Source organism: Rana temporaria, chromosome 3, assembly GCF_905171775.1.
Source record: "Rana temporaria chromosome 3, aRanTem1.1, whole genome shotgun sequence".
Lineage (NCBI taxonomy): Eukaryota > Metazoa > Chordata > Amphibia > Anura > Ranidae > Rana > Rana temporaria.
Window position 1 is genome coordinate 442533220 of NC_053491.1, and position 16715 is coordinate 442549934.

A 16715-nucleotide genomic window follows, 5' to 3' on the forward strand; every position below is an offset into this window, starting at 1 on the left:
AGCAGCTGTCATTTCTGGCTTGTTTTGATTAGTGCAAGCTTTAGGGTTGTCATTATCATCCTTTCCTTACTACTTAGTAAGGCCCTGACCCAGCAGCAACAGCATGCATGATACATACTTCCTGTTCAACAACTCGCTACATAGTAAAAGAAGAGTAAGTATTACAAAGCCTGAGGACATACTTTACAATACTAATAAAAATGGCTGCTCCAAAAATGTTTTTATTGAGTTTTTATAAAATACAAATACAGTCCTATGGCACCTTTACTATACCACAAGAGGATTCATAGCAATGGTTCAGAATGTCAATAGTCATCTTTGTGTGTGCTTGTGTGTCCTCTGTCTAGTAAGAGTAGCAGTCGATTCTAGGGATGTTTTTATTGTTTTATAGTGTTTTTTTTCTTTATTGTTCTAGATACAGATTAACAAGGGTGGAAATTGAGGCTCAGATGAAAAAAAAAAAAAGATAGACAAAAAAAGATCAGGGGGTGAGTGGGGAAGTTGTTAAAAAGGAAATAAGGGTAGGGATGACAACGGTTGTGCCGTATTTTTACCACTCCACAACCACTTCACCTGCAAAAGGTAGGCAGTACTGCCCGCTGAATGCAACCCAATCACCTGAAAGAGTCTCCCGCCATAACTGTGTGCAGTATAGGCACTTTCAGCACTGTGGTGTGGGTTTTTAGGGGTTAAAAGATGCCCCACTACATGCTAAAGCAGAGTTCCGCCTAAAAAAAAATTAAAGGGGTTGTAAAGGAAAAAAATGTTTTGCCTAAAATTAATGTCTGCAAGGTAGACAGACAGAATAGTGTAATGATTCTGTTAAAAAACGAGTAAATACCTATTAAATTCCTTCATCTATATCACCTCCGGCGTTCTAGTTTCTGTTCTCTCATTCACTTCCTGGTTTGCATCGCTCATTCATGTAAGAACTACATTTTCCAGTATGCATTGTGGCACGCCCAGTAATTCACACCTCCTTGAAGTCTCTAACACGTAAAGAGCGTCCTGCTGCACAGATGTAGTTCCCAGGAGGGGTGAGCACGTTACTGACCACCGCAGTAAAGCCTCCCATCATGGTGGTCAGTAAAATCAGACAAGCAGGAAGTGAACAGAACAGAGAAGAAATAGAGCAACTTCTGAGCAAAAACGAACAATGAGGAAGTGAAAAGAGGAATGTCTGCAGGTAAAGGATGCTTATTATGAAAAAATATGTTTTCCTTTACAACCCCTTTAAAGGCCGGAGGTACAAATACTGCAGCTGCTGACTTTTAATATTGAGACACTTGCCTGTCCAGGGGGCCCGCTATGTCCTCACCTGAAGCCGATCTGCCCCTCGGCTCCAAGGTGGAGGCATCTTCGGTAAGGGAATAAGGAAGTGGAGCCTTACTGATTCACAGCCTGGTTCCCTACTGTGCATGCGCGAGTCGTGCTGCGTGATCTCACTGGTCTCTGCTGCCTTTTGGGACCTGTGTGTCTCCCAGAAGAAAGCAAGGAGAATGGAGGGACCGGACATGGCGTAGGAAGTGGAAGCAAATACCTGGATTATACAGGTATCTGCTCCCCCCTCCCCCCTAAAAGGTGCCAAATGTAAAACCGGAGGGGATCTGAAAAGCGGCGTGCGCGCCCCCTCTCTTGGGACTACATCCCTGCGTGGAGACGCTGTGTGCCGTTCTGCCTGGGGGTTAGTCAGCATGCTCGACCCCTCCCTTGGAACTACATTCCTGCGGGGAGACGCTGTGTGCCGTTCTGGCTGGGGGTTAGTCAGCATGCTTGCCCCTTCCCTTGGAACTACATCCCCGCGGGGAGACGCTGTATGTTCACAGCGTCTCCCTGCAGGGATGTAGTCCCAAGGGGGGGGGGGCGAGCATGCTGACTAACCCCCAGCCAGAACCGCTCGGATGATGGGGGTAAGCTTATTGAGGAAGAACAGGAAGTGAAAAATTCAGACAAAGAAAAAAAACATGGAAACAGGGAAATCAAAGGAAAAGGCAAGTGAACCAACAATGCACTAGCTTAAAGGAACATATTTAGAAAATAAATAAGCAAACCTTTACAACCCCTTTAATGTTCGTTGTTTGCATTATCTGCAAAATTTGAAAAACCTCGCCCAACCAGGGAAAAGAACAGGCAGGTCTAACCCTACTCTATTCCATCCAACCTTAAAAAAAAAAGTTTTGGCTTTACATACACTTTTTAGGGGCGGATAAACGTGTAAGGCCTGGTAAGGAACACAATAATCAGACTGTGTGATCGGAGTGTAAGGAAGCAGACATACATTCCATGGAAGAGATTAGTAACAAACAATCACACTGGTCGGGGCTCATGAAAACTCACCGATTGCTGACTTCCTGCTCGTTTCTTGGAAAGTTGTGGAGACCCGCCATATTCTCTGGAGACCTGCTTCCGAACCTCTGCAGCCACCGTCCTGGAACAGAAACAACAATGTCTAATTACTCTTTTCATTTGGCCTTGGCAGCTCTTCTTATACGATGGCCTTTCTATAAAAGAAGAACTTTATCACTCTCTTGGTGGTACTGAAGGCCACCAATAGTGAAATTCATGGGCTGCCTTGGCTATCATGTTGGCTCTCTGGATTTAAAGCAGAACTAAACCCATAGTTTTAACAGTTACATTCCCGGCGTAACTGTCACTTTGGTTGAACCCTCAACCAAACTGTCAAACCTTCAATCGGCTGGTCACATAACTGATCACATGTGCGGGCCATGTTCGTTGAAGATCAAACAGACAGAAATGGCAGCTTCCTTGGCTGAAAACGATAGGAAGGTTTAGTTTTACTTTTAAGCGGTAGTAAAGCCGCTGCTGTTTTTTTTTTTTTGTTCATACCTGAAAAGCAAAAGCCATAAGGAGCTAGTATGCACTGCATACTAGCTCATTATGAAATACTTACCTTGAAACAAGGTTAGGGGAACATACCTGGTTCACACCGGCCGAGGGAGATGTCATCTTGCCTCGGCGTGTCTTCCGTGCATCGCCGCTCCAGCGCTGTGATTGGCTGGAGCATGCGCGAGGGAGATCTATGACATTTATATTATTATAATTTATTTTTTTATTTTTACTAGTAATGGCGGTGATCTGCGATTTTTTTTGGTACTGCAACATTGTGACTGACACATCAGACACTTTGTTTGGGACCAGTGACATTTATACAGCAATCAGATCTAAAAATAGACACCGATTACTGTATAAATGGCACTGGCAGGGAAGGGGTTAACACTAGGGGGCAATTAAGGGGTTAAATGTGTTCCCTAGATGTGTTCTAACTGTGTTCTAACACACATATCCCGGTTCTCGCTCTGTCACGAGCGATCACGAGTCTTAAAGAGCCGACGTACAGCTACGACAGGCAGAGGGTTAGGGGTCCTGAAGGCTCAAAGGACAGTCAGAGAAGAATGAAAACTCCTCCTACAAGTTTTAACCAGACACTGATAAAAACCACACGACTGTTATATACTGCTGATGAGAAAAGGTATTTAGCAGTTTAAATTCACTAAAACTATAGCATTTCCATGATCTGTGTACTATTGGCGACCTGATATAGTGAATGTAGGCTCTGAGTTAAGTAATCACTTTAACTGACCCCTCAGAAAAAGCAACAGGCATTCAACGCAATTTGAGGGCCAAAAAAATCCCCCATCAGGGCTTAAAGCGGAGTTCCGGCCACAATTTCACTTTTTAAATATAAATACCCCTGTAATACACAAGCTTAATGTATTCTAGTAAAGTTAGTCTGTAAACGAAGGTCCGTTTTGTTAGGTTGTTATAGCATTTAGACACTTTATAAAATAGAAATTGACTGGGGCCATCTTAAGTGTGGGCATCATGAAGCCAGACTGTATGACTTCCTGGATTTCAGCCTTTCAGATCTCGCACATGCTCAGTGCTGCACAAGCAGTGTCAGATCAGGTTTCAGCACCTGTGCTGTCCAAGTCACATGATTCTTTGAGACTGGGGAGTGCACAGACTCCTGGAAAGTTACACCCACTACATTCCCAGGAGTCTGTGCGGTGTAGGTTAGGAAGCATTAAGCACCTAGGTGCAGGAAGTGGGAAGATTAACTATTCTGCCTAGCAACAACACTTTGAAGGCATCTAAAAAAAAAAAAATTTTCGTAAAGGACTAATGACATTTTTTTTAAAACTACTGATGTAATGTTATATTTATGGGTGGAACTCCACTTTAAGCACTGGCTCTCCTGGGCGAATCGCCATAGGTGTACGTTAACCAATTTAAGAGCGATAGGGGGCACGACGCCAGAGCCCATGCACATGGCCGGCCATCGCAATGTCCGCTGGCCACCCGCGATCGCTCCACAGAGAACCAGAACAGGAATCTGTCAATGTAAACAGGCAGATCCCCGTTCTGTCAGGGAAGGAGAGACAGATCTACTGATCCTAGTGATCAGAAACAACAATCTCTCTCCTCCTCCAGTCAGTCCCCCCCCCACAGTTAGAAACATCTCCCAGGGAACACATTTAAACTCTTGATTGCCCCCTAGTGTTCACCCCTTCCTTGCCAGTGACATTTACACAGTAACCAGTACATTTTTATAGCACTGATCGCTGTATAATTATCAATGATCCCAAAAATGTGTCAAAAGTGTCCGATCTGTCTGACGCAATGTCGCAGTCCCACTAAAAATAGCAGATCGCCATTACTAGTAAAAATAATAATAAAAAATAATAAAAATGCCATAAATCTATCCCCTATTTTGTAGACGCTATAACTTTTGCGCAAACCAAACTATTTAAGCTTATTGCATTTTATATAAAATTATACAAATTGACCTAAACTGATGAAGAAATTTATTTTTTTCAAAATTGTCGCTTTTTTAATAGCGCAAAAAATAAAAACCTCAGGAGGTGATCAAATACCACCAAAAGAAAGCTCCATTTGTGGAAAAAAAAAACAATGTAAATTTTGTTTGGGTACAGCGTCACACACCGCGCAACTGTCAGTTAAAGTGACGCAGTGCGGAATCACAAAAAATGGCCAGTCATTGGGCAGCCAATTCTTCCAGGTCTAAAGTGGTTAAGAGGTTAAACAATGCATCAAAATGGTGTACTATTTTACTATAATGACCTCTAATGCCCTGTACACACAAGCTTGGCTTGCCTACACACGGTCACACAAAAGTTCTCTGAACTTTTGAGCGTTAAGAACGCGGTGAAGTACGACACTACGACAAGCCAATAAAAAGAAATTCAATGCTTCCGAGTACAATTGTTTCCGAGCATGCGTGTTTTTCCCCCCATCGGGATTCCATACAGACGAACGGATTTTCCAAGAAGCTGCTCTCAAACTTTTGCTGGCAGAATCTCTGTCAGCAAAAGTCTGATGGAGCCGACACACGGTCCGAATTTCCGATGAAAAGCTCACATCAGACTTTTGTTGGCGGAAATTCCGCTCGTGTGTATGGGGCATTAACCACTTCAATATCGGCCCATCGTCATATGACGTCCACAGATGGGATCTCCCATCCTGGGTGGACGTCATAGGACGTCCTGGGTTTGCGGGGGGATATCTGAATGATGCAGCTAGAGGCATCATTCAGATATCCATGTCTGGCGATCCTGCGCACCATAAGAACAATAGCGGCGGTTGATCGTTCTTATAAGCGGCGGGAGGGGACATCCCCCCCTCCCGCCGACATCCGGTGCTTCTCCGGGCTCTCCCGTGCCATCGGGGGGCCCGGAGAAGGAATCGTCCGGTGCAGGCAGGAAGCATAGAGATGACTGGCGACCATCTCTATGACCGTCGGAGGCCCGGGCGTGATGTGATGACGTCACGCCCGGGTACCCGTAAGTAAACAAAGCCACGATTGCGGCTAGTGAGCAACACTGATCATGAGATTGGGCTAACTTTACCGTTTTGTTATTTTTTTTAATTCATGAAACAATTTGTTTCCAAAAAAAAGGCGTTTAAAAAAAAGAGATTTTTAATACAGCTTACCTGTAAAATCTTTTTCTTGGAGTACATCACGGGACACAGAGCGGCATATTCATTACTATATGGGTTATATGGAGTACCTTCAGGTGATGGACACTGGCAATCTCAAAAACAGGAAGTGCCCCTCCCTATATAACCCCCTCCCATAGGAGGAGTACCTCAGTTTTGTAGCAAGCAGTATGCCTCCCAAAATGGTCCCCAAAAGAGGGGTGGGAGCTCTGTGTCCCGTGATGTACTCCAAGAAAAAGATTTTACAGGTAAGCTGTATTAAAAATCTCTTTTTCTTTATCGTACATCACGGGACACAGAGCGGCATATTCATTACTATATGGGATGTCCCAAAGCAATGCTTACAATGAGGGGAGGGAGAACATCTTCCTAAGACAAAAGGATTTAATTTAGAGATATACTCAAATCATAATAAATCCAACTTAGTTGAGAAAAAATAAATTTTTAAATTTAACTCAAAAGGGAGCCCCCCCGGAATCCGAGGGTCTCAAACTGCAGCCTGCAGCACTGCCTGCCCAAAGGCTGTATCCGTATTCCTTCTTACGTCCAACTGGTAGAATTTTGTAAACGTGTGGACAGAAGACCAGGTTGCCGCCTTGCAAACTTGAGCCATAGAGATCTGGTGGTGTGCTGCCCAGGAGGCGCCCATGGCCCTAGTAGAATGAGCCTTTAATGATAACGGAGGAGGCAACCCTTTCAAGCCGTAGGCCTGAGTGATTAACTGTTTAATCCACCTCGAGATGGTGGATTTTGCAGCTGCCTGCCCCTTCTTGGGCCCATCCGGTAAAATGAACAACACATCTGTTTTCCGGATCTTCTCTGTAGCTTTAAGATAGGCCTTCATGGCCCTGAAAATATCCAAGGTATGCAGCAACCCTTCCTTTCTGGAAGTAGGTTTAGGAAAGAAGGATGGTAATACCAAATCCTGGTTTAGATGAAAACTGGATATAACCTTTGGTAGGAAGGAAGGATGAGGGCGGAGAACGACCCTGTCCTTATGCAAAATAAGATATGGTTCCTTACAGGATAAGGCTGCCAGTTCCGATACTCTTCTGGCGGAAACTATGGCGACCAAAAATACTAACTTCCTTGTCAGTAAAACCAAAGGAATTTCAGCCAACGGCTCAAAAGGTTGTTTCTGTAAACTTGACAGAACAAGATTTAGATCCCACGGACAAAGCGGGGATTTAACTGGAGGATTAATACGTAAGACCCCTTGAAGGAAGGTCTTAACTAGCGAGTGGGTGGCCAGCGGCCGCTGAAACCACACTGACAAAGCTGAAATCTGTCCTTTGATTGTGCTTAATGCCAGTCCTTTATCCACTCCTAGCTGGAGAAAACTTAATACTCTATCGATGGTAAACTTGCGAGAAAGCCATCGCTTGGACTCACACCAGCCTACATAGGCCTTCCAGACCCTGTAATAAATCACCCTAGAGACCGGTTTCCTGGCTCTGATTAGGGTAGAGATTACTTTCTGAGACAGACCTCTACCCCTGAGAATCAGGGATTCAGCTTCCAGGCCGTCAAATTTAGATGCCGTAAGGCAGGGTGGAGGATCGGACCTTGCGATAGCAGGTCTGGCCGTAGAGGAAGAGTCCAAGGGTCTCCCACTACCATCTTTAGGATTAGTGAATACCATGCCCTTCTGGGCCATGCTGGAGCTACCAGGATGACTGGTATGTGCTCCACCCTGATCCTGCGCAGCAGGCGGGGTAGTAACTGGAGCGGGGGAAATACATAAAGTAGTCTGAACTGATGCCAAGGGCAAACCAGCGCATCGGTTCCGCAGGCCATCGGATCCCTTGAGCGGGATATGAACCTGTCTAGCTTCTTGTTGAGTCTTGATGCCATGACGTCCACGTCCGGCACTCCCCATCTCTGGCAGAGTGTCTGAAAGACCTGTGGATGTAGAGACCATTCCCCCGGCAACAGAGTCTGGCGACTTAAAAAGTCCGCCTGCAGGTTGTCCACTCCTGGAATGAATATCGGCGATATGCAGGGCACATGAGCTTCTGCCCATAGGAGAATCAAGCTCACCTCTCTCTGAGCGGCTTGACTCTTGGTTCCCCCTTGGTGATTTATGTATGCCACTGCCGTGGCATTGTCCGATTGAATTCTCACCGGGAACCCCTGCAACTTGGACGTCCAAGCCCTGAGGGCTAGTCGAGCAGCTCTGAGCTCCAAGATGTTGATGGGCAACTGCTTCTCTGGCTTTGCCCAAGTGCCTTGGCGAGTGCAACCATCCAAAATTGCTCCCCAGCCTGTTAGGCTGGCGTCTGTGGTTACTATCTTCCAAGCCACTGGGCTGAAAGACTTCCCCTTCAGTAGATTCTGAGGGTCTAACCACCAACACAGACTTTGTCGGACTCTTGATGAGAGCGGCAAAGGGATATCTAAGGCCTGTGGCCTCCTGCTCCAGGCTGACAGGATGGCTGCCTGCAGGATGCGAGTGTGGCTCTGGGCGTACGGTACCGCCTCGAATGTGGCCACCATCTTGCCTAGTAACCGCATACATAGGCGAACAGTTGGTTCCTTCTTGCTTAGAACCAGTAGAATTAATTCCTTGATGGCTTTGACTTTTATCAGAGGCAGAAACACCCTCTGTTGTTCTGTGTCTAATCTCATGCCGAGATATTCCAACTGTCTTGTGGGCTGGAATGCTGATTTTTCTCGATTTAGGACCCAGCCGAACCTCTCGAGGTACTGAACTGTGAGGGCCACTGCTTGTTTCAAGCCAGGAGACGAGTGATCTATGACTAGGAGGTCGTCCAGGTATGCTAGGATTGTGACCCCTTGAATCCTTAGATTGGCTAGGATTGGAGCTAGGACCTTCGTGAACACCCGGGGGGCCGTAGCCAACCCGAAGGGAAGCGCCCTGAATTGGAAATGACGTAGAGCCACCGAGAAGCGTAGAAATCTTTGATGTGGCTGGTAAACTGGAACATGAAGGTAAGCATCCTTTATGTCTATGGATGCCATAAAATCGTCCTTCTGAAGTGTGGCAACTGCTGACCGCACGGATTCCATCCGAAATGAGCGGACCTTTAGGTATGCATTTACCATTTTTAAGTCCAAAATTGGCCTGACATCGCCGTTGGGCTTTGGGATAATGAATAGGTTGGAGTAGAAACCTAGCCCCTGTTCTTGGACTGGTACCTCTACTATTACCTCCTGAGAGAGTAGATGATTCAATGCCGCTATTAATGCGGCTCCCTTCTTCGGATCGTTTGGTACTCTTGACTCCTGAAAATGAGGAGGAGGAAACTTTAGGAAGTCTAGTTTGTAGCCTGTAGCCACGGAGGACCGTACCCATTTGTCGGGAATGCTGGCCTCCCAAACCTCTGTAAAGAGACGCAGTCTTCCCCCCACCTTCGAGGGTGGGGGCGCCCCCTCATAAGGCCGGCTTGGGGGCTGGCTTTGCTGGCTTGCGAAACCACTGCTTCTTGCCTGCGCCGGCCTGTCCCTGCGACTTGTTACAATTTGATCTTGCAGGAGGCCGTCGATACTGTTTGGTATTAGAGGGCCCCTGCCCAGGGGAGTACTGTCGTTTAAACGCAGGCCCCCGAAACTTCTTCTTGGTGGGCAAAAGAGTACTTTTTCCGCTTGAAATGGTCTGGATGTATTTGTCCAGGTCTTCTCCGAAGAGTCGTCCTCCATGGAAGGGGAACCCTACCAGGAGCTTCTTGCATGGGGGCTCTGCCTCCCAGCTCTTTAACCATAAGAGTCTTCTCATATGGATAAGGGATAATGACAGACGTGACGCTTGCTGGATCGAATCCTTAATCGCATCTACCGTAAATCGTATGGCCCTAGGGACGTCCGAAAATTCTTCTGCCTGCTGGGCAGGAATAAGTTTAAGCATCTGCTTAGCTTGATCCGATAATGCTTGCGCAACCCCAATTGCAGCCACAGCTGGCTGCACTACTGCCCTTGCAGTAGTGAAGGAGGTTTTAAGTAGCGTTTCCAAGCGTTTATCAACCGGATCCTTGAACACCTGTATGTTTTCTACAGGGCATGTTAAAGACTTGTTAACACATGAGATGGCTGCGTCTACAGCCGGGGCTGCCCATCTCTTGGAAAATTTCTCTTCCATAGGATATAAGGCAGAGAATCTCTTTGGTGGTACAAAGATTCTATCTGGCTTGGCCCAATCTTGGAACATAACTTCCTCTAGTAGAGGATGGATCGGAAAAACCGCATTGGTTTGAGGCGCTCTTAGTGAGCCCAAAGCTGAGACCGTTGATACTTGGAGATCTGGTACTGGCAAGTTGAACGTCCTATGGACCAAGTCTGTTAAAACTTGAACCCACCAGCTCTCCCCTTGGGAGGCTGCGCCAGATTCCTCCGTACCCGGATCCTCGATCCCTGAACCTACTTGGTCCTTGTCCAAGAGGTCTTCCCATTCCTCTGCGGAAGGGACCTCCTCATCTGAGGGTTCACGCTCGGGCGACGGAGATCTATTCCGTTTTCTGCCCCGCATAGCCTTGGCTATCATTTTTTCCATTCTTTTTTCCATCTCCTTTAGAGAGGTGGACAGTACCTCGTCCGTGACCACCCTAGGGTTGGACTGACCCGTGCCAGCTCCAGCCCCAGATCCCGATGGTCTCACCAAGGCTCCTTCTGGGGAAAGTAGCGGTAAGACTTTGTCCGAGACCCCGGACCCTCTGGGGGAATCCCCACCTTTTGTACCCTCCGAACCAGATGCCATGGTACAATACCAAGGTACGCCCGCTACTTAATGGTGTTTGGGAAAATAAATAGTTGTTGCCCACAAACCCTTTCTGGGGAAAAAAATGCCTTTCCTTATTAATCTTGGTTTGTTTCTTTTTTTTTTTTTTTTTTTAAACCAAAGAAAGAAAAACCATTCTGTCCCCCTTTAGTAGTATTTTCCAATAAAAACTGCTGAAAAGAAAAAGAAAAAAGAAACCCTATCTTTAGGGTGAAAGACAGTCTTTTTGAAGACTGTAATCTTTTCTTTGGCCACTGTGTGTCCTCGGCGCCCCACTCTGCCGCTCTGGTCCTTCCTCTCTCAGTTCCAACACATCACTGAGCTGGGAACTCTTTTGGAAGGGCCGCCCCTTCCTTTTACCTACGGGCCCGCCCTTCCCCTTCAGAAAAACGGCGCGAAATTGCGCCCATATCACGGGGACGCGCGCGCGCCCGCCGGCGGGGGGGGGGGGGGGGGGGGAAGGCCCACACGAGGAGGTCAGAGGCTGATCCTGCCGTCCAGGCCAGGATCCACAGAGCGGCATTTATTTTTCTGCAGCAACCGCCTGGACCTCTCTGAGCAGGCTTGCAGGTAAGAGCATTCACTCTCTACATAAGAAACCTCAATAGATTCCCAGGGGCTTCTCTTAAGAGAATTGTCACTATACACACAGGCCCTTTTCAATGCTACTAGCACCAGTTGCAATACTACCAGGGAGGTCACAATTATGGGGATTATACACATATAGAGTCATCCTATCTTAAGATATGTGACTCACCTTGCCAGATGCAGCGCATAAACCATAGGCATGTCCCGCTGTGACCTTCCCCCAGACAAAACCTGCTGCGAACCAAGTTCCGCAAGTTTCCCCTTCACTTACCTGCTCCATGCCGCAGGACTTTGCACAGCAAGAGGTCCAATCTTCCCCCATCTCCGTGGGGCGTCTAGACCTTCAGGCCCTGGGTTCCTATGAAGGATCCACTGTCCTGGGCCCATATAGCACCCTGGCAACAGAAACATTAGGCCCCCAAAGGTTTCTAAGTTCTGGGCCCAGAGTCCAGCTCTCTGTGACAGAAAGCATTATGGGCTATACCCCAATGGTTTGGGGTCCGGTTGCTGACCACTTTAGCACTGAGGCCTTTGGACAGAACCGGTTAGCCCACCTTAATCCCAAGGATGTGGAGGCAAGCTAAACCATGACCAACACCTAAGACACTGGCGTAAAAACTGAGGTACTCCTCCTATGGGAGGGGGTTATATAGGGAGGGGCACTTCCTGTTTTTGAGATTGCCAGTGTCCATCACCTGAAGGTACTCCATATAACCCATATAGTAATGAATATGCCGCTCTGTGTCCCGTGATGTACGATAAAGAAAATATTGCGCAAATACCGTGCAAGATAAAACATTACAATGACCGCCATTTTATTCCCTAGGGCAGTGATGGCAAACCTTGGCACCCCAGATGTTTTGGAACTACATTTCCAATGATGCTCATGCACTCTGCAGTGTGATGTAGCATCATGGGAAATGTAGTTCCAACACCTCTGGGGTGCCAAGGTTCGCCGTCACTGCCCTAGGGTGTCTGCTAAAAAAACATATATAATGTTTGGGGGTTCTGCATTATTTTCTAGCAAAAGAATGATGAAGTGCCAGAATAGGCCCGGTATTGAGGTGTGTATAAAAGCCCGGTATTGAAGTGGTTAAACTACAGCTCCTGATTAGTCTGTGGCAGCATATATGTGGGAACACAGACAGTACATAATGGGCTAGATTCAGGTAGCCCTGCGTAAAATTGCAACTGAGATACGACGGCGTAAGAGACTTACGCCGGTCGGATCTTACTCAAATCTATGCGTAACTGATTCTAAGAATCAGGCGCATAGATACGACGCCGCAACTCAGAGATACAGCGGCGTATCTGGAAATACGCCGTCGTATCTCGTTCCTGAATCTAGCCCATTGTGTGTACCAGTGTTAGCATTACAGGAAGTAATAAACACCCGATAGAGGTAGTGACCCTTCCTCACTCCAATCAAAACAAAACATGTGTTCAATTTGCCACTTCCTAAAGCAGACCATCCTTGGTCAGGAACTTCCTGTTATAAGGAGACAACCCTCTGTCCTCGTCTCCCTCACCCTCCCAATGGAGACTATAAATGGCCCTGCCCATATACATTGCACAAGCGTAGTCTGCCAATGTTATCAGGAAACCCTTCCTGAGAAATGTCATGCAGTTGATGCTGGAGCGCAAGTGGACATGAAATAGCCGCAAAGAGGCTGAAGGAGATCATCAGCGCGGAGATGCAAATGAAAAACATAAAAAGTGAAAAAAATATTTTATGATTTTTTTTGGTAATTTTTTGTTTATGATAAACATCACTTTATCAAACGAAACCCCACCCAGATGAGGTTTAGATCCGCAGACTTATGGTACAGGTGCCGCCGTTTCCTAACCAATCAAACTGAAGTTGTTCTATCGAGTTGTTTGGGATAACAGCAGCACTCACTGAAGTTCTAGCTCCGCTTTCCTTTTTAATGTAGGTACCATTATGCAAATGGAGAACAATGGCTCCAGCTGTGCCTGACGCACACAACCAGAGGACGCCCGCGCGCTCGCTAAGCTGTTGTGATCCACTGACACAGTTCCAGTTATTATCCCCCGAGAGGAAACGCTTATAAAGAGCTGTGGAAAGTATGGCACTATAAAGGAGGATTTCATGCCATTATAGTTCTCGGCCCTGCAGGGCTTATCTGCTATTGTCAGGAAGTGAGCTGCACTGACAGGCTAGACACTGGAGAGCCGCAGAGAGCCGGGAGGGAGCAATCAGTTACCCTGCACAATCTCTGCAGCCAACTATAGACACAGCTATGGTAAAGCATGCCGAAATAAGAAATTACGTGATTTTTATTATGAGAATTTCATTCTCCAGGTTTACTCACCTTCATTGGTATATGTACCATCACATAATGACAAGACTATGGTTGGCAGCATACACGCATATGGCCAGATTCACGTACGGCAGCTTAAAGTTGTGCGGGCGTAGCATATGTAATTTACGTTACGCCGCCGCAAGTTAGAGAGGCAAGTGCTGTATTCACAAAGCACTTGCGTCCTAAGTTACGGCGGCGTAGCCTAAATGTGCCGGCGTAAGCGCGCCTAATTCAAATTGGGAAGAGGTGGGCGTGTTTTATGTTAATAAGGCATGACCCCACGTAATTGACGTTTTGAACGTATGGCGCATTCGCCGTCCGTGGACGTAACCCAGAGCGCATGCTCCAAATTACGCCGCAAAGACTCATTGGTTTCGACGTGAACGTAAATTACGGCCAGCCCCATTCATGGAAGACTTACGCACACGACGTAAAAATTAAAAAATTTGACGCGGTTCCGACGTCCATACTTAACATTGGCTGCGCCATCTTTTTGGTGGTTTATCTTTACGCCTGAAAACGCCTTACGTAAACGGCGTATCTTTACTGCGACGGGCAAGCGTACGTTCGTGAAAAGGCATATCTCGCTGATTTACGCATTCTAGGCGTAAATCAGCGTACACGCCCCTAGCGGCCAGGGTAAATAGACAGCCAAGATACGACAGCGTAGGAAGACTTACGCCGCTCGTATCTTAGCAACATTTAAGCGTATCTCAGTTTGAGCATACGCTTAAATGTAGGACGGCGCGGATTCAGAGTTACGATGGCGTATCTACTGATACGCCGGCGTAACTATACCTGAATCTGGCTAATACACTCTATGGCAGGGGTGTCCAAACTTTTTTGAAAGAGGGCCAAATTTGATGATGAAGTGAACGTGCGTGAGGGCCGACCATTTTGCCCGACATTCTTTGAACCATTAAAATTCGGTCTAATGCGGCGTACACACAAGACCGTTTTTCATGAGGAGAAAAATGACATGAATTATTATTTCTCAGTCACCCTATGCCCAAAAGGGGCATAGGATGACCCTAGACCCAAGAGTCATTAATGAAGCTGGCACAGGAACATCCCCCATCCTTCAAAGGTCTCTGGGTGTCACGGGCTATTACGTTAGTCGTGAAAAACGGTTGTGTGTGGGCTCCAGAGCATTTTTCTCGAAGCGAAAAATGGGCGTTAAAAAATTTAGAACCTGCTTTATTTTTTCTCGTTGGTTTTTCACGTTGTGGAAAACGGTCGTGTGTACACTTTAACGAGGGGGAAAAAAACGTGCATGCTCAGAAGCAAGTTATGAGACGGGGAAATTAGCATAAGCAGCCCAAAGGGTGGTGCCATTCGAACGGAACTTCCCCTTTATAGTGCCGTCGTATGTGTTGTACGTCACCGTGCTTTGCTCCAGCATTTTTTTTCACGATCGTGTGTATACAAGGCAGGCTTGAGAGGAATCACGTCGAGAAAAACTTTGTTTTTTTCAATGACATGAATAGCGGTCGTGTGTACATGGCATAAGTGTGTTCGTCTGAGCACTGCCCAACAAGAATTCTCTTGCCTTTGTGGCGGTGTGTGGTGAAGAGATGAGCTTGGGCGTGTTATTTGGAAATACCGTATTTATCGGCCTTACCATTGCCAGGAATGCAGCACCCCCATTGCCATGAATGCAGACTCACCATTGCCATCAGTGCAGCCTGATTCATACCCATCTGCAACCTCGGATGGGACAGGGAGGGGGTGGGACAAGAGCCAACAGATTACACACAGCAGAATCTGTTTTCTCGGCGGCCTCTTTAATACAAAGTCCCGCCTCCTGTGATGAACAGAACAGTTGTCCAATGGCAGTGCAGGAGACGGGACTTCCTATTACAGAGACGCCGTGCAAACAGGAAATTCACCTGTATGTACTCGCCCCGCCTCCCCCCATCACCTCCCAGGTAGACAGCATGCATATCTTCTGTGGCCCCCGGCGATCTGGGGTTCGTTGGGGGCCACAAAAGATATATATGTCCACATTACCAGGTGGGCCTTTCGAAACCAGAACGCGGGCTGTGACTGGCCCGCGAGCCGGAATTTGGACATGCATGCTCTATACCCATACAATTTATTGAATTCAGGTGCACTCAGTGAAGAGTACTGTTACAATATGGACAGTTTTTGGCTTCCAACTTTGTGGGGAGAGTTTGGAGAAGGTCCTCTTCTGTGCCAGCATGACAGTGCACCTGTAGACTACCAGCTCCATCATGACATGGTTTGACCAGTTTCTAAAGAAGAAACTCAAGTGGCCTGCAGGAAGCCCTGACCTCAACCCTACTGAACACCTTTGGGATGAATTGGAACACTGAACCAAGTCTTCAAAATCAGCAGCTGACCTCACAAATGCTTATTTGGCTGAATGTAAACAAATTCCACATAGACACACTCCAAAATTTAGAAGAACGTCCCAGAAGATTGGAGACTATCATAGGCACAAATAAGGGGCAGTGCCATATTAATGCCCAAAATCAACTGAAAAGCAGGCGAGTTAGTGCTTACTGATATGCAATGGTAATACAAAATTAAATTATTGAATAAAATAAACCAAAAATAAATATGGAACACAAGGTCCATTCATGGTCTGTGGTCGCTCAGCCTGCCAAGACCTCCACACCATCCTGGCAGTAACATCAAAAGCCCAGATTCACGTAGGGAGCACGTATTTGTGAGCAGGCGTAACGTATCCTATTTACGCTACGCCTCCGCAACTTTGACAGGCAAGTGCAGTATTCACAAAGCAAAGTTGCGGCGGCGTAGCGTAAATAGGCCGGCGTAAGCCCGCCTAATTCAAATGTGGAACATGTGGGTGTGTTTTATGTTAATTTATTGTGACCCCACGTAAATTACGCTTTTTACGAACGGCGCATGCGCCGTCTGTGAAAGTATCCCAGTGCGCATGCTCCAAATTAACCCGCAAAAAGCCAATGCTTTTGACGTGAACGTAAATTACGCACAGCCCTATTCGCAAACGACTTAATCGACGGAAAATTTGATGCTGGCCGACGTCCATACTTAACATTGGCTGCGCCTCATATAGCAGGGGTAACTTTACGCCGGAAAAAGCC

The 16715-nt window shown here is 46.8% G+C and overlaps 1 protein-coding gene across 1 annotated transcript in view; it reads right to left on the minus strand.

Annotated features, from left to right (window-relative positions):
• LOC120933323 (dedicator of cytokinesis protein 6-like) overlaps positions 1-16715 on the minus strand; it is a 73226-nt gene that overhangs the window by 14309 nt on the left and 42202 nt on the right. The window contains exon 2 of the mRNA XM_040346477.1: positions 2338-2428. Within this exon, the coding sequence (XP_040202411.1) occupies positions 2338-2428 (91 nt within the window). The remainder of the gene's footprint in view (positions 1-2337; positions 2429-16715) is intronic.